At 44.4% G+C, this 18,766-nt stretch overlaps 1 protein-coding gene and 1 pseudogene across 17 annotated transcripts in view; both read right to left on the reverse strand.

Annotated features, from left to right (window-relative positions):
• Positions 1 to 18,766, reverse strand: part of DLG1 (discs large MAGUK scaffold protein 1) — a 296,709-nt gene that overhangs the window by 232,213 nt on the left and 45,730 nt on the right. The window contains exon 1 of one of the 17 annotated variants that reach the window (XM_056565358.1): positions 528 to 1,053. The exons of the other annotated variants lie outside the window; for them this stretch is intronic. Within the exon in view, the coding sequence (XP_056421333.1) occupies positions 528 to 557 (30 nt within the window). The 5' untranslated portion in view covers positions 558 to 1,053. Of the gene's footprint in view, positions 1 to 527; positions 1,054 to 18,766 lie in introns of those variants that run through there. 17 annotated transcript variants of the gene reach the window in all.
• Positions 13,450 to 13,590, reverse strand: LOC130363289 (U2 spliceosomal RNA; annotated as a pseudogene).

Raw genomic sequence — 18,766 nt, forward strand, 5'->3', positions numbered from 1 at the left:
TTCTAAATATAGATGCCTGTAATAAATACCCTGAGAACAGGGACACTGTAGAAAAACCATGTAGAACCTTTTCTATATCAGCAGCCTCCTTGTTGCCTAACTCTTTACAACTGCCCTTTCTGAAAGCGTTCACAAGAAGGTGGATATCTCAATCTGTCATAGCAACATAAAAGTGTCACACAAGGGAGCCAAATTATAAAGGCAAGGAGGTGTAAGGAAAGATAATGACTGTAGACTGATGCAAAGAAAAAGCACACTGAAATCATGTATTGATAACCCAATATAGGAAAAATAAAAACAAGCATAAAAGGCTGTCCGGACATGCTGGGAGTTGTAGTTTTGTAACAGCTGGAGACATACTGTTTGGAAAACACTAATCTACAAACTTAAAAGTTACTATAGAGTAGTTGTAGTCATTCAGATATCAAAAATATAAGCATTATAAAAAACTGTACATATTATTAGAAATGAACATACATTTGGACTGTCCGCACGTACCCACGCTAAAAATAATCTTCATGGCTTACCTTGGTAGTCACAATGCACAGGCAGTCCATCGCTCTTGCATATTAACACATTCTTACTACTTAAGTAGGCAAAACTAAAGGAGCTTGGTCTAAATACTGCATGACCATTAAAAGTCACACGTGCAGAAAGCAATTGCAGCAGTCCACTAAGGGTGAGAAGGTGCAGGGAAGAGAAGGGAAGCTCCTGGAAGCATATACAAGCCAGCAAGTGACCGATATGTAAAGCTCATCTATTTTTCAGATGTACGTTTAAGCAGCTTGAAAAAAGAAAAGTTGTATTCCAGGGTTTATTCCACAGCAGTTTAAATAGTGCTTCATTAATTCCTCCTTCACAGACTTAAAGACATCATGTTCATAGTGAGTCATATGCTGAAACACCATATAAAATAAGCTGTAACCTAGCACGTCCGGATAAATAATGCATCTTCAAAAAAACAACAAAAAAAACAAACATTTAATAAAATTAAAAAAGGTAAACGCCTTCCTGTCCATGCAGACACGAAGAAAACTACTCCAGAATATAAAAAGATCAGTATCAGACCATCCCTGCTTCTGCAGCCTCAAGATCAATGACTTTCTTGGCCAGAATGAATGGAATATTCCATGTGCAGCTCCAAAGGAGGGGAGTTTGTAGTACTTGAAGTGGCAGAGAAAATTACATTAAGATTAAATGTATATTGCTAGCTACTTGACTTTTTCCTGCTAAAAGAGAAAAGACTTTTGCCAACGTACCTAGATAACAGCATAAGAAGGATCAAAGTGGCATTTTAAAATTATTTAATCTTGCCAAGAACAATACATTCCCTTAAAGTTTGGAAGCACCCAGCAACACCCCCCCCCCCCCCCCCCCGCCCCCAAAAAAAAAAAAAAAAAAAAGTCATTCGCAGAATGAAAACAGGCAAGCCAGCCGGACATTACTTCACATTAATAACTTATATAGTACAAGGTTTTGTTACCTGAAGCTGTTGTTGCTTTAGGTAGACTGGTGCTGCGCCAATTCAATGTTTACTACAAAGGTCCTGACACTCCTCTAGTGCCATCTCTAGCCCTCTAACCCCTAACATCCACTGGTTCTGACCTCACACCCAGTAGGTGGTGACAATTGCATTCTTTTAATGCATATTGGTTTACAAAAACTGCACATGGAAACCTACAAAACTTTGGGGATGGTGTAATCCCGGGATACCAATCCAGCTACAAGCAAGCATTATTATGGTATGATTTTTTTCTATAACTACTGTTTATCATCAATGACTTCCTATATCTGGTAGGCTACATATGTAAGGTGGCCTAACACCCTGAAGTACTGTATATACGAGAAACAATAATAGACATAATACAAATGTTTGTGTTTAAAGAATAGGGCTGAGCGGTATACCGGATCATACTGAATACCGAAATTTTTGGGCAGCACGATATGAATTTTAGCCCATACCGCAATACTGGTTGGGCCCCTCCCCCTTGGGAATGTATCATCAGCGCAGCGCTGTCCCCACATCGGGGGAACTAATCATACGTGACCCGCCTGCGCTGTTCTGCTCCCCCCCCCAATTAATTATCAGCCCAGCTAGCGGGGTACTACTCACAGATGTCAAGCCTTTAAGAGGAGAGTCAGGAGGCCCCATAGATCTATTAAAAGGTCCCCCAGTCCAGTCAAAATATGCTATTTTTTCTGGCATTATTCAGGGAATTATTCTTCCCTGCCTCTGGCCAGTGCACAGGTTGGAGAAACCAGGCAGGACTGAGGAGAGCAGAGGGCAGGGAGGGACATTATTTGACAGTCACATCTATGAAAATCCGTTTATAGGAAAAGTGGTACAGCTGTCCACAGCAACCAACTAGATTGGCTCTAAAAACAAAAACAAAAGAAACAATCAGATTGGTTGCTATAAGCAACTGCCCCACTCTTCCTCTACACAGGCTTTGATAAATCTAGCAGATGATTTGGTAGTGTTCTGCAAAGTAACAGGGGTCTATGTTTCTAGGGAGAGGTAACAGAAGAAACAGAACAGGGCAGCGAGGAACTGTTAGGGGGAACAAAGAAGATTCTACCTGACAGGACCGAGTCACTAGGAGGGTAGAGGGAGAAAGTGGGTAACAGGAAATGTGGGGGAGGAGGGGAGCTCTGGGGAAACAAATACATTCATTGAAGCTGCTGCCATTACAGGAGAAAGAGGCAGCAGTTTAAGGAGCTCCAGACCACCTAACCACTGTCACTTAATGATCTACTGAATTGAAGAGGGGTCCCTCAGTATATAAGCCTCTTCTCCTGACTGCATCGAAGGATGGAGAAAGGTGAAAGCTTCCCTCTTCTCCATCCTAGAAACAAGCACAACCATACCACAAGGCCCCAATGCTCTAGGTCAGGGGTACTCAACTGGCGGACCGCGGCCGCCAGTCATCCGGTCCACTCGCCGGATTTCCCCTTCTTCATTTGTATAGGTGTCTTTAGCCCCTTAAGGACCAGGCCCTTTTACACCTTAGGACCAGAGCGTTTTTTGCACATCTGACCACTGTAACTTTAAGCATTAATACCTCTGGAATGCTTTTACTTATCATTCTGATTCCGAGATTGTTTTTTCGTGACATATTCTACTTTAACATAGTGGTAACATTTTGTGGTAACTTGCATCCTTTCTTGGTGAAAAATCCCAAAATTTGATGAAAAATTTGAAAATTTTGCATTTTTCTAACTTTGAAGCTTTCTGCTGGTAAGGAAAATGGATATTCAAAATATTTTTTTTTTATTCACATTTCCAATATGTCTACTTTTTGTTTGCATCATAAAATTGACATGTTTTTACTTTTGGAAGACACCAGAGGGCTTCAAAGTTCAGCAGCACTTTTCCAATTTTTCACAAAATTTTGAACCTCGCTTTTTTTCAGAGACCAGTTCAGGTTTGAAGTGGATTTGAAGGGTCTTCCCATTAGAAATACCCCACAAATGACCCCATTATAAAAACTACACCCCCAAAGTATTCAAAATGACAATCAGTAAGTGTTTTAACCCTTTAGGTGTTTCACAGGAATAGCAGCAAAGTGAAGGAGAAAATTCACAATCTTTATTTTTTACACTCGCATGTTCTTGTAAACCCAATTTTTTTATTTTTACAAGGGGTAAAAGGAGAAAATGTATACTTATATTTGTAGCCCGATTTCTCTCGAGTAAGCACATACCTCATATGTCTATGTAAAGTGTTCGGCGGGCGCAGTAGAGGGCTCAGAAGCGAAGGAGCGACAAGGGGATTTTGGAGAGTACGTTTTTCAGAAATGGTTTTTGGGGGGCATGTTGCATTTAGGAAGCCCCTATGGTGCCAGAACAGCAAAAATAACCCACATGGCATACCATTTTGGAAACTAGACCCCTTGAGGTACGTAACAAGGAATAAAGTGAGCCTTAATACCCCACAGGTGTTTCACGACTTTTGCATATGTAAAAAAAAAATAATAATTTTTCACTAAAATGTGTGCTTTCCCCCAAATTTCACATTTTTGCAAGGGTTAATAGCAGAAAATACCCCCCCAAATTTGTAACCCCATCTCTTCTGAGTATGGAGGCACCCCATAAGTTGGCATGAAGTGCATTACGGGCGAACTACAATGCTCCGAAGAGAAGGAGTGATATTTGACTTTTTGAGAGCAAATTTTGCTCGGGGGGCATGTCGCATTTAGGAAGCCCCTATGGTGCCAGAACAGCAAAAAAAAAGAAAAACACATGGCATACCATTTTGGAAACTAGACCCCTTGAGGAACGTAACAAGGAATAAAGTGAGCCTTAATACCCCACACGGGTTTCACGACTTTTGCATATGTAAAAAAATATATATATTTTTTTCACTAAAATGTGTGTTTCACCCCAAATTTCACATTTTTGCAAGGGTTAATAGCAGAAAATACCCCCCAAAATTTGTAACCCCATCTCTTCTGAGTATGGAGGTACCCCATAAGTGGACCTGAAGTGCACTACGGGCGAACTACAATGCTCAGAAGAGGAGGAGCACCATTGAGCTTTTGGAAAGAGAATTCATTTGGAATGGTAGTCAGGGGCCATGTGCATTTACAAAGCCCCCCGTGGTGCCAGAACAGTGGACCCCCCCCCCCCCCCACATGTGACCCCATTTTGGAAACTACACCCCTTACAGAATTTAATAAGTGGTGCAGTGAGCATTTACACCCCACTGGCGTTTGACAGATCTTTGGAACAGTGAGCTGTGCAAATGGAAAATTTAATTTTTCATTTTCACGGATCACTGTTCCTAAAATCTGTCAGACACCTGTGGGGCGTAAATGCTCACTGTACCCCTTATTAAATTACATGAGGGGTGTAGTTTCCAAAATGGGGTCACATATGGCCCCCCCATTGTCCATTGTTCTGGTACCATGGGGGCTTTGTAAACACAAGTGGCCTTCAATTCCGGACAAATTTTCTCTTCAAAATCCCAATGGCGCTCCTTCTCTTCTGAGCATTGTAGTGCACCCATAGAGCACTTTACATCTACATATGGGGTATGCTCTTACTCAGAAGAAATTGGGTTACAAATTTTGGGGGGCTTTTTTTATTTTCCCTTGTGAAAATGAAAAATTTAGGGTGACACCAGCATTTTAGTGAAAATTTTTTTTTTTTTTCATTTTCCCATCCAACTTTAATGCAAATTTGTCAAACACCTGTGGGGTGTTCAGGCTCACTATACCCCTTGTTACGTTCCGTGAGGGGTGTTGTTTCCAAAATGGGGTCACATGTGGGTATTTATTGTTTTGTGTTTATGTCAGAACCGCTGTAAAATCAGCCACCCCTGTGCAAATCACCAATTTAGGCCTCAAATGTACATGGTGCACTCTCACTCCTGAGCCTTGTTGTGCGTCCGCAGAGCATTTTACGTCCACATCTGGGGTATCTCCTTACTCAGGAGAAATTGCGTTACAAATTTTGGGGGTCTTTTTTTCCTTTTACCTCCCGTGAAAATAAAAAGTAAAGGACAACACCAGCATGCTAGTGTAAAAAAAAAATTTTTTTTCACTAACAGGCTGGTGTAGACCCCAACTTTTCTTTTTAATAAGGGGTAAAAGGAAAAAAAGCCCCCAAAATTAGTAGTGCAATTTCTCCTGAGTACGGAGATACCCCATATGTGGCACTAAACTGTTTCCTTGAAATACGACAGGGCTCTGAAGTGAGAGAGCGCCATGCGCATTTGAGGACTAAACTAGGGATTGCACAGGGGTGGACATAGGGGTATTCTACGCCAGTGATTCCCAAACAGGGTGCCTCCAGCTGTTGCTAAACTCCCAGCATGCCTGGACAGTTAGTGGCTGTACGGAAATGCTGGGAGTTGTTGTTTTGCAACAGCTGGAGGCTCTGTTTTGGAAACACTGCCGTACAATACGTTTTTTATTTTTTATTAGGGGGACAGTGTAAGGGGGTGTATATGTAGTGTTTTACTCTTTATTATGTGTAAGTGTAGTGTAGTGTAGTGTTTTTAGGGTACGTTCACACTGGCGGGTTTACAGTGAATTTACCGATAGGAGTTTGCGCTGCGGTGAAAAATTTGCCACAGCCCAAACTTGAAGCAGAAAACTTACTGTAAACCCGCCAGTGTGAATGTACCCTGTACGTTCACATGGGGGGCGCAAACCTCCAGCTGTTTCAAAACTACAACTCCCAGCATGTACTGACAGACCGTGCATGCTGGGAGTTGTACTTTTGCAACAGCTGGAGGCACACTGGTTGGAAAACCTTCAGTTAGGTTCTGTTACCTAACTCGGTATTTTCCAACCAGTGTGCCTCCAGCTGTTGCAAAACTTCAACTCCCAGCATGTACTGATCGCCGAAAGGCATGCTGGGAGATGTAGTTATGCAACAGCTGGAGGGATCGCAACTACAACTCCCAGCATGCAGAGACAGCTGTTTGCTGTTTAGGCTTGCTGGGAGTTGCAGTTTTGCAACATCTGGAGAGCTATAGTTTAGAGACCACTGCACAGTGGTCTCAAAACTGTGGACCTCCAGATGTTGCAAAACTACAACTCCCAGCATGCCCAGACAGCAAACTGCTGTCTGGGCATGCTGGGAGTTGTAGTTTTGCAAGATCTGGAGGTGCACAGTATAGAGATCACTTTGCAGTGGTCTCAGACTGTAGCCCTCCAGATGTTGCTTAGTAACTCACCGGCTTCCTTTGGATCCAGGGAGCTGCGTCGCTGTCCTCTTCTTCCGCCGATCGTCGCCCGCTGCCGCCGCTGATCGTCGCCCGCTGCCGTCGCCGATGGGTAAGTGGATCTTCGGCGTCGGTCCCTGTCGGTTTCCCCGTCCTGCCCCGCCTATTGTGGGTGGGCAGGACGGGCAAACCGAAAGTAAACCCCTCCGCCCCCGATCTGCGATTGGTGGTCGCGTCTAGACCACCAATAGCAGAGATAGGAGGGGTGGCAACCCTGCCACCTCACTCCTATCGCTACAGGGGGATCGTGGGTGTCTAGGACACCCGCGATTCCCCTTTTATTCCGGGTCACCGGGTCACCATAGACCCGTATGACCCGGAATCGGCGCAAATCGCAAGTGTGAATTCACTTGCGATTTGCGCCGATCGCCGACATGGGGGGGGTCTAATGACCCCCCTGGGCATTTGCGCGGGGTGCCTGCTGATGGATATCAGCAGTCACCCCGACGCGATCCCCGCCCGGCGCGCGGCGGGGACCGAAATTCCCACGGGCGTACAGGTACGCCCTTGGTCCTTAAGTACCAGGGAGAAAAGGCGTACCTGTACGCCCTTGGTCCTTAAGGGGTTAAACGCTGATACAAATGAATAGCCGCGGTCGAACGCTGTGTCGCCTGACCGGCACTACTTTTGTGATGCAGGCTGCGCGATTAGCGCTTTCTGAATCATCTGGCTCTGGCCAGGCCTCAGTTATTGCCACCGCTGCTTTATACAGCGGTGGCTTTTAGGAAGTAGCGCGGCGCAGCATAATGTTCCGCGCGCAGGCACGCCTGATGCCGCGCAGACTGAATACTGGGAGATAGGGCGCGGAGGCTGCTGGGAACAGACGTGGCCCGTGCAGGCACGTCTGTTCTAATCCCCACCTGCATCTTCCATCATGTTCTGAATGACGGGGAAGAGGTGAATGACACCGGTACACTGGTGTCCAGTCATAGACTGCTGTAAGCGCTGCCGACCCGCGCTACATCCCCTGCCACTGAAGCTACTGAGCGATGCTGATCTGTCAGAAAGGTGAGGGGGGGGGGGGAGAAGGGGTGGGGGGGAGAAGGGGTGGGGGTGAGAAGGGGTGGGGGTTAGGAGGGGTGAGAAGGGATGAGGGGGGGTGAGAAGAATTGAGGGGGGAGAAGGGGCACAGTGGTATCATTAATTGTGGGGGCACAGTGACATTTATTGAGAGGGCACAGTGGCATCATTCATTGTGGGGACACAGTGACATTTATGAAGAGGGCACAGCGGCATCATTTATTGTGGGGACACAGCAGCATCATTTATGGAGAGGGCACAGTGGCATAATTCATTGTTTTATGGTACAAAAAGTCGTTACAGGGCACAATGTTTGTCAAAATTATATTTGAGGACACACTTTGGGGGAGATTTATCAAAACCTGATGACAGGCAAAGTTGTCCAGTTGTCCATACCAATCCGCTCGCTTCTTTCATTATTAACAAGGCCTGTGATTGGTTGCTATGGGCAACTTTGCCTGTCACCAGGTTTTGATAAATCTCCCCCATAGTGTATGGCAGTAATATAACAGGAATATAGCATGTGGCAGTCCCATACCCGGGGCATACCGTGCGGTAGAAATACACCAGGGCACAGTGTTTCAGGCAGTAATATATCCAGTGGCACAGCGTGCAGGCAGTAATATATACAGGGGCATAGCGTGTGGCAGTAATATATGCAGGGGTATAGTATATGGCAGTATTATATGTGGGGGGTACATTGTGTGGCAGTAATAAATTTAGGGTTACAGTGTGTGGCAGTATTATATTCAGGGGTACACAATGCGGCAGTATTTTATTTAGGAATACAGTGCGGCAGTATTACATTCAGGGGCAGTATTTTATTGTCTGTGGCAGTATTATTTCATGGGTACAGTATGCGGTAGTTTTATTTTCAGATATACAGTCTGTGGCGGTATTATTTTCAGGGGTACAGAGTGCAGCAGTATTACTTTCAGGGGTACAGTAGGCAGTGGTAGAAATTTTAGGGGTACAGTATGCAGCAGTATTTTCAGAGATACAGTCGGACAGTATTATTTTCAGGGGTACAGTATGCAGCAGTATTATTTTCAGTGGTACATTATGCAGCAGTATTATTTACAGGGGTACATTATGCAGCAGTATTTTCAGGGGTACAGTAGGCAGCGGTATTATTTTCAGGGGTACAGTATGCGGCAGTATTATTTTCATAGGTACAGTAGGCAGCGGTAGTTTTAGGGGTACAGTATGCGGCAGTATTATTTTCAGGGGTACAGTAGGCAGCTGTATTTTTAGGGGTACAGGATGCGGCAGTATTATTTTCAGGGGTACAGTAGGCAGCTGTATTTTTAGGGGTACAGGATGCGGCAGTATTATTTTCAGGGGTACAGTAGGCAGCGGTATTTTTAGGGGTACTGTATGCGGCAGTATTATTTTCAGGGGTACAGTAGGCAGCTGTATTTATAGGGGTACAGTATGAGGCAGTATTCTTTTCAGGGGTACAGTAGACAGCTGCATTATTTTTAGGGGTACAGTATGCAGCAGTGTTATTTTCAGGGGTACATTAGACAGTGGTATATTTAGGGGTACAGTATGCGAAAGTATTTTTAGAGAGACTGACATTTTCAGGGGTACAGTATGCAGCACTGTTATTTTCAGGTGTACATTAAGCAGCGGTATCATTTTTAGGGGTACAGCATGCAGCAGTATTCAGAAAATACAGGAAACAGTACATTTACATCCTCCAGAGTTCACTCATTTTACCTATATCCTTCATGGCCCTGCAGTCACTAGGTGTAAACCAGGCTTTAGCGCTTAGCTCGGACCTTTACCAGTGACAGACCTGGATGAGCGGACCCTCCCTAAAAATTGTTGAGTACCCCTGCTCTAGGCTAATAGAAGGAACATCACTGTGAGATGCTGCCACCTTACAGACATCATAATTAGCAAAAAAGAGACAATTACAGACATGAGGCCACCTCTTCCCTCCAGGTGGTATTTCTGCCCCTAGAATCAGGAGTATGCAGACACAGCCGCTGCTTTCTCCAATTCGAGTCCTTTTCTGCCTTTGGTGCATTGCAACTACTACCACCTAGATGACTGCAGGGTAGGCAGGGTAATGGGTGCAAATCTGCAGTTCTGGTGGTGGTCCCAGGCTGCATGCCCTGTGTGCCCTCTCTTTAATCTGTATTAGAAAAGCTCTGGGCTATAATACAGGATGTAATCTGGGCTTAGTACTAGGTCATTGTATTTACAAAGTTACTGAATTAATGTATACACACACACAAAGTAAAATTATGTTCAAAAGGTGAACGTATCATCTTGTAGCTTGTCTATGCATTAAGTTACAGGTATTAAGAAATAATTTGACAGAGGTATAGCTAAACTTTTTGCTCATTTTACTATAGAAATTATACATGCCTTAGTATTTGCAATGTAACACTTGACATTTTCACAGTCATGGCAATAAGCAAATTCACTGCTAAAGTTAACAAAACCAATTAACATTGTATATACTTTCATAGCACCTATTGCATTCATGTGTAAATTTTAAATAAGTAAAGGTGTTAATGAAAAGGCACTTAAAACACCTATTGGAAAAGTACGTACAACTATACACTTTAAAGTGTACCTGTCGTCAAAAACTTTTTATATAATGTAGATAATACAATTATATGTATATTTTTGTACCCACAGCTATTGCATGTGTGTGTCTATGAGAAGTCCAAATACGGTCAGTGTGCACCGCGGACAAGCAGGTCTCTGTGCACCGCGGACAAGCAGGTCTCTGTGCACCGAGGACAAGCAGGTCTCTGTGCACCGAGGACAAGCAGGTCTCTGTGCACCGAGGACAAGCAGGTCTCTGTGCACCGAGGACAAGCAGGTCTCTGTGCACCGAGGACAAGCAGGTCTCTGTGCACCGAGGACAAGCAGGTCTCTGTGCACCGAGGACAAGCAGGTCTCTGTGCACCGAGGACAAGCAGGTCTCTGTGCACCGAGGACAAGCAGGTCTCTGTGCACCGAGGACAAGCAGGTCTCTGTGCACCGAGGACAAGCAGGTCTCTGTGCACCGAGGACAAGCAGGTCTCTGTGCACCGAGGACAAGCAGGTCTCTGTGCACCGAGGACAAGCAGGTCTCTGTGCACCGAGGACAAGCTAGAATAGGACAAAGAGAGAAATAAAGCATGTACAGTCCCAAACTCCTTAAGAAACTGGACAGGAAGGCGGCTAGTGCAATATGCACCTGTCGACCACCTAAACCGAGTTCTAAACTGAAATCCTCAATCCTAAGGTCAATCAGCGCAAAACCAAGTGGAAGAGAAACCAAGAATATACCGCACATCCATGGGAGCGAGAAATAACATGCGACAAGGTGGACCAAGGATGCTGAGATGCACAAAACTGCCAGACTGGGCAACTAGAACAACCAGAAGCCCGCCTACCCAGAGATCCTACGATCTGGGCCCCTCCCACTCTGGAAGGAGAAGGTGGAACGCAAATAGACCGTAGGGAAGGAACAGAGCCATCCGGAACCGTGGAGCTGCCGCCCAGAGAAACAGAGGATCCCAGGTCCAGGAAGAAAAAGGAGGGACCCAGGAGTCCCAAACCAGGAAAGGCAGTGAACCTCAAGCCAGAGTGAACACTCTGGCTGATGAGCACCCAGGCCGAGGCAGGACAAGGAGCGGCAAGCAAATGCGCAGAGGCAAGGAAAGGCCACCTAGCAGAGAGCCCAAGGCAGGGAGAGCCTGAAAGGGCAAAATACAGAGGAAGAGGGACCAGAACGGCTCTAGGGCTGCCAGGGAAGAATAAACCACCCTAGGGGAGAATCGCGGCCAGGATAAAAAAGGAACCACCACCCGTGAGGCCACTATGCCACCCAGCACTTGCAGACACAAAAGACTAGGATATAGACAAGGCAAATCAAGCAGGGGATTCCAATGTGGAAACGGACTGGGTGACCGAGAGAGTAACATCCCAGAAAGACAGTCACCGAGAGTAAGACCGAGAGGACACATTGACATGTCAACCCAACCAAAGCAACAAGGAGAGGGGGGGGGGGCACATATGACCAGGGCACGAAAAGGTGCCCACCCAGACTGGAGGGCAAGCACAGTACAATTGACACACTCCTAAAAAGGAGGAGTGACATGCCACATCCGAGACTGTCGAGGAGCCCCGGGTAGCCAGAGGCGACTTGAACAGAGAGGCCTCAAGAGGAAGGCCTTCAGACACTAAGAAGAAAGATCGCTGGAGTTTAAGAGCAGAGTACAGAGCCCACATAAGCAGAAGCAAGCACAAGGACAACCAGGATGGCTTCCAAGCAAGACATACCCCTACAGAGAGAGAGGGCAGTGCGAGAGGATGAAGAAGCCAGGGTAGGGACCTGGCAAGAACCAACAGAACCTCACTCAGAGGAAGAGGGGAGAAAACAGGGACTGCCCTGGCAGGACCAACAAGTGCCCCTGCGAAAGCTAGGACGACAACAGCTGCAACTAAGCCATATCCAGCAGAACTCAACCAAAAAGGGGGATAACGAGGGCAGGAGCAAAATAAAAGGAAACCCTCCAATACTGGGAGGTCGGAGGGCAACGGCTGCAAAAGAAAGAGCAGGAGAAGCAGGAGGAGAAGTCACCCACTGGATCCCTTGAACTAAAAGCCGATCCGACTGCAAACAAATAGGAAATCACCCAAGCTGCTGCCATAGAAGGTCCCATGCACCTGCAGGGACACAACATTTGGTTGTCTCCCACCAGAAGCAGGGGCCAGAATTCAGCCACAAATGTAGTGAAGAGCACGCTGCCATGGACGTTGGAGAATCCTGGGTGCACCGAGGGACAACCTCCGGCATCCCCACATGCCTTGGTGCACCAGGACTGCAGCCATGGATATGGCAGATATGTCCTCCAAGGGCTGGTGAACAACAATCAACGCTGACATATCACCGAAGCTGCAACCATGGACGCGGCAGACGTTACAACCTCTAAGGATGGTGTAGCGGGTCCATGGTACAACAGTCAAACCCTCCCTCACAGTGAGTAACAGAATAGTAGCTGCGGCAGATGACCCAACCTCTATGGATGGTCCATGGGACATCAGTCAACTCACTCTCACAGTGGGAGTTCCGGAAGAGCAGCTGCAGCAGACGACCCAACCACCATGGATGGTGTAAAGGGTCCATTGTACAGAGGTTTACTCTCACACACAGTGGAGTACCAGAATAGCAGCTGCGGCAGACGGCACATCCTCCATGGGCATTGGAAAGGACCACAACCACCCACGAGGAGTTCGCAGAGTGCCCACACAGGGGCACCCAGTCAGTCACTTCACCCAGGAAGTGGGACATAGACTGCAGTCTCTGATGCGGCAGGGGTGGCCAGTGGAGAAGGGAATAGGCTTAATGGCACTCACTGTGTAAACATGCAGAGAACATCCATGCTGATGTTGTCCTTGAAGGGATCTAAGCCCTAGACCCCAGCATTGCAAGGCAACAGCGTAACCACTGAGCAGCCCCTGACAAGGAATGCAGGCAACTGACCCAAAGTCTGAACCTCCGACAAAACTCCATTCCCAGCAAAAGTGACCAATGGGGTGCAAAGGAAAGCGGGCAAAACCTGAAAAAAGGTCACTCTGGAACAGAGGCTAGAAGCACCCAGTGCAGACTCTAGGTCCGCGGCTTATGTACAATGCACAAGGGCTGGTGCCGCAATACACGGATCAAAAGCCAAACATTCCAATATGTGAGGTGCACTGAACCTGCAGAAACAGGTATATCAGTCACCTGTCAAGGACGATTGAAGCAAAAAATCCATTCCATATGTGGTTAGAACTGATAAGAACAGATACTACATTTGATCCTAGCCAGCAAGCCAAGAATCGATAAGAATGCCCTAAAGGCATACTAGGAAGGCAGTAGAGATGGGCGGTATGACCAAATATGTGTATCACTGTATTTTTGTAACTTATGGCGGTTCCACGGTTTATAACAGAATTACGAAAAATTGTTTGCTTAATTTTTCCATACATAGGGCTCTATGCAGACTAATTTTTTGTGGAACGATTTGTTGTTTATATTGGTACCATTTTTGAAGTGACCAAAAAACAGCAATTCTTGACTTTGGAATTTATTTTTATTTTTTTCACATTTTAACCAATCACTGCGTGGTTTAATTAACATTATATTTTAAATGGTTTGGAAATTTCCACAAGCATCGATACCCCATATGTTTTTGTTTATTATCGTTAACATTATTTTATTTGAAAAATGGGAAAACAGTGGTGCTGTAAACTTTTATTAGGGAAGGGATATATTCACATTAACCCTTTAAGGACGCAGCTCATTTTCACCTTGCAGCCCTTTTTTGCAAATCTGACCACTGTCACTTCAAGCATTAATAACTCTGGGATGCTTTTATCTTTCTTTCTGATTCCGAGATTGTTTTTTCGTGACATATTCTACTTTAACATAGTGGTAAAATTTTTTACGTTACTTGCATCCATTCTTTCTGAAAATCCAAAAAATGTCATGAAAATTTAGAAAATTTTGCATTTTTCTAACTTTGAAACTCTCTGCTTGTAAGGAAAATGGATATTCCAAATAAATAATATATTGATTCACAAATACAATATGTCTACTTTATGTTGACATCATTAAGTTGACATGTTTTTACTTTTTAAGACATTAGAGGGCTTCAAAGTATAGCAGCAATTTTCCAAATTTTCACGAAAATTTCAAAATCTGAATTTTTCAGGGACCAGTGAAGTTTGAAGTGGATTTGAGGGGCTTTTCTGTGAGAAATACCCCATAAATGACCCATTATAGAAACTACTACCCTCAAAGTATTCAAATTGACATTCAGAAAGTTTGTTAACCCTATGGGCGTTTCACAAGAATAGCAGCAATGTGGAGGAGAAAAATCAATCTGCATTTTTTACACCAACATGTTCTTGTAGCCCCATTTTGTTTCCATTTTTAAAAGTGGTATAAGGAGTAAATGCCCCCCAAAATTTGTAGCCCAATTTCTCTCGAGTATGGAAATACCTCATATGTTGACAAAAAGTGCTCTGTGGGCTCACAACATGGCTCAAGAGCAACTGTGGGATTTAAAAAAAAAAAAAAAAAATTGCTGTCATGGTTTTTGGGGGCCATGGTGCATTTAGGAAGCCCCCCCATAGTGCCAGAACAGCAAAAAAAATTCTGGAAACTACACCCCCTCAAGGAATGTAACAAGGAGTATAGTGAGCCTTAACACCTCACGGGTGTTTGAAGACTTTGCGTTAAAGTTGGACGTGAAAATGGAAAATTAGATTTTTTAACACTAAAATGATGGTGTTACCCCAAATATTTATTTTTCACAAGGGGCAATAGGAGAAAATGGACCCCAAACTTTAAAGTCCAATTTCTTCCGATTAAGAAAACACCCCATATGTGGATGTTAAGTGTTCTGCTGGCGCACTACAGGTCTCAGAACAGAAGGAGCACCATTGGATTTTTGCAGATAGAATTTTGCTGGAATTGAAGTCGGGGGCCATGTGCATTTACAAACCACCCATGGTGCCAGAACAGCAGAAATCCCCCACGTGACACCATTTTGAAAACTACACTCCTGCAGGAACGTAACAAAGGTTACAGTGAGTACTTACACCTCATGTTTTTTTTTTTTTTGAACAGTGGACCGTAAAAGTTAAACAATTCTTTAACGCTGAAATGCTGGTATTAACCAAATTTTTTTTTATAGTTTCACAAGTAGTAAGAGAAAAAAAAGCTCCACAAAATTTGGAACCCAATTTCTCTAGAATAAGGAAATACCTCATATAAGGCAGTAAAGCACTATGCGGGTACAAAACAGGGCTTAGGAGTGAGACAGCACCAATGAGATGTGAGGCCTAAAGTGGTCCTTCGCACTGCAATGGTTGAGGTTCTGACAAAGTCTAAAAAAAATAAAATAAAAACCCAGGCAAGTGACCACAATTTTGAAACTAAACCCCTCAAGGAAGATAATGGGTACAGGGAGTACTTACACATCACAGGTTTTTTGAAAAGTGGGCCGTAAATTGAAAATTCTTTTTTTTTTTTTTTTTTTTTTTTTTTTTAACACAAAAATGCTGGGGTTACCCAATTTTAAAAATTTTCACAAGGGGTAATGGTAGAAATTGGGTTACATATTTTGGAGGGCTTTTTCCCCGGACTATAAAGATACATCCACATAGGAGCTAATGTGCTGGGCAGGTGCACAACAAGGATCAGAAGTCTGTTTGAATTTGGGGCGGGCGGGAAAGCAGAATAGCGCTCGCGGGTCATATATGATTAGTTCCCCGATGTGGGGACAGCGCGCTGCGGCGTATAATTCCCTCATTCGGGGGAGGGGGGGGGGAGGTGGGAGGGGCCCAACCGGTATTGCGGTATGAGCAAAAAATAAATAAATTGGTATTCAGTATGAACCGGTATACCGCCCAGCCCTATTCGAACGGCCTCGAACCGGGGACGTGCCATGGCCGTATTGTAGAGCGGGGCAGGGATGAGGAATTCCCATCACCTGACGCCCAGGACATGCAGTTACGGGCACCAGGCAGGTGAATTTTTCCAGCCCTTAGCCCTGCTTCGGACCTGACAAGTGCGGCAGCGCTCAGCAGTCTGTATGAAGCGTGCTCCCAACTCCTGCCCGCTCCATACTATGCAGCCCCTGGCTGTTCTCGATCGCCGCGGCTGGCTATTAACCCTTTAGATCGCCGCTGTCAAAGCTGACAGTGGCATCTAAAAGGGACATGTGAATGCTCCCTGGCGATCCACTATAGAGGTAGCCGGAGGGCTTACCTCTTCCCTGGTGTCTGTGGCTCTGTCATTGATAGAGCCTGGCTGAACTAGGTTCTATCAATGGATCACAGACCACACAGATCAATGGAGTTCATTAGAACTCTTAATCTGCATGAGGAATCTAATTATTCCACCTAAAAGTCTAAAAGTGTAAAAAAAAAATTAAAAAAAAGTTTCAAAGACACACATTAACCCATCCCATGTTAAGTTCAAATCACCCCCTTTTCCTATATAAAAACATGTAAACATAATAAAAATAAAACATTTAGTATCGCTGCGCGCATAATTGTACAATTGTACTATTAAAAAATAACACTATGTATCCCATACAGTAAATGACGTAAATGTAAAAAAAATTAAACATACCAAACCACAGAATTGCAATTTTTATAATATCCCAGAAAAAAAAAAAGTTAAAAAGCGATAAAAAAGTCAGATGAATACCAAAATGGTACAGATACAAAAAACAGATTATGGCACAAAAAATTAAAAACCAAAGGGGTCAAAAAAATGGCAATTAAAAAAAAAAATCTAAAAAGTTCAGAATTTTTTTTTAATAAGCAAAACTTGACAGAAACTATACAAATCTGGCATTGATGTAATCAGGATGGCCTAAAGCATCAAAATAACATGTTATCTCAACCACAAGGTAAATTGTGTAGAAAATAGTAGTTACTACTAGTTACTGCATAACTTCCAAATGGTTGGAGATATTTCAATAATACTTGGTCACATGTTACTTATATGTCCACTTAAAATATAGGATAGTTAATTTAACTACCCCCATTTGCGAGGGTCGGGGTTTTTGTTTAAAGTCCCATGCAAATCAATGGGAAATGTATGTTCCCACATAACTTCCATACAGCTGGAGATATTTCAATACCTGGTACATATATGGGAGGACGGGATGGGAGGACTGTTGGCAGTATATAAGCAGCGCGAGAAGGCGGCTTCCCCTGCGCGCAGGCTCGGTAAAAGTCCTCAAAGGATGTCGATCTTCAATTCCATGAAACAGCAGATGTAATGTTTCGGGTTGTTTGGATGCCCATAATTTACCCAGAGCAGCCTCATTACTATAGGATCGTAAAAAGTAAATCTATGTTACCCCAAATTTAACGCGAGCGAAGCCGCAGGCAAAAGCTAGTAAATATTATATTATATTATATATATATATATATATATATACATATATATATATAAAATATATATACATATACATATATACACACACACATATACATATATACACACACATACTTTTTGGTTCGGAGAATTTGTTATTGAAAAATTAAAATGTATTGTAGTAGGTAGTTATGGCTATTATAGGGCGAGGAGGAGAAAATTAGAGCGTAAAAGCGAAAAAATTGACCCGGACAGGACAAGTGGATCGTCATGAGGGACAAGTAGATTTTGCACCATTTTAGTCCCGTGGACAAGTAGTTTTTTATAAAAATTTCCACACCCCTGTACAATATGTGTACTTTATGAAGAAAAGCAAAAATTGGTCTGGACAAGTGGATCGTCATGAGGCCACTTTTTTTCACACTGAGGCAGGAGATGGCCACACGGGGCTCCGTCCTGTACACCAGATCTCTCAGAAATTGTGGGTAGAACGGAGCAACATGCTCCTTCACCCACCTCCCCCCCCCCCCCCTTCAGTACGGCCGTCCAATCACAGCTGTACTGGGGGGGCGCAACACTGTCACCTCCCAGTACTGTACGGATGATGAGTGGTGGTGTATGTTACACCACCGATAATCATCCTTATCCGGGTCATAGTGTCACACGTGACCCGGAATTGCCGCCGATCGCCGGTGGGTATTTACCGGACAAAAGTGGCGATCTCAGATATAACCAGCGCTGAGCCGAGATACCTGCTGAATGAGCGGGCGGCTTTGGGGGGGGTTAGGACCCCCTCAGTGATGTACCGGGATGCATTCAGCATGCATCCAGGTCCGGTCCCTGACCAGCGGGGAACGGAATTGCCATGGGCATACCCATATGTCCTACATCCTTAAGGACTCAGGATGCATGGCATATGCATACGCCCTGCATCCTGAAGAGGGTAAATTAATTTTTTTACATTTACAAATATTTTTATTCCCCCACAGTGGACTATTACATGCAATTTTTGGACTGCATACAATGAGCAATGCTGTGCCATAGCATATATCAGTGCTTGGTTAATACAGGCTGAATGCAGTGATTAAAGAGGTACTCCACTGAATTTTTATCTCTTCATT

This window comes from Hyla sarda, chromosome 3 (genome assembly GCF_029499605.1).
Source record: "Hyla sarda isolate aHylSar1 chromosome 3, aHylSar1.hap1, whole genome shotgun sequence".
NCBI lineage: Eukaryota > Metazoa > Chordata > Amphibia > Anura > Hylidae > Hyla > Hyla sarda.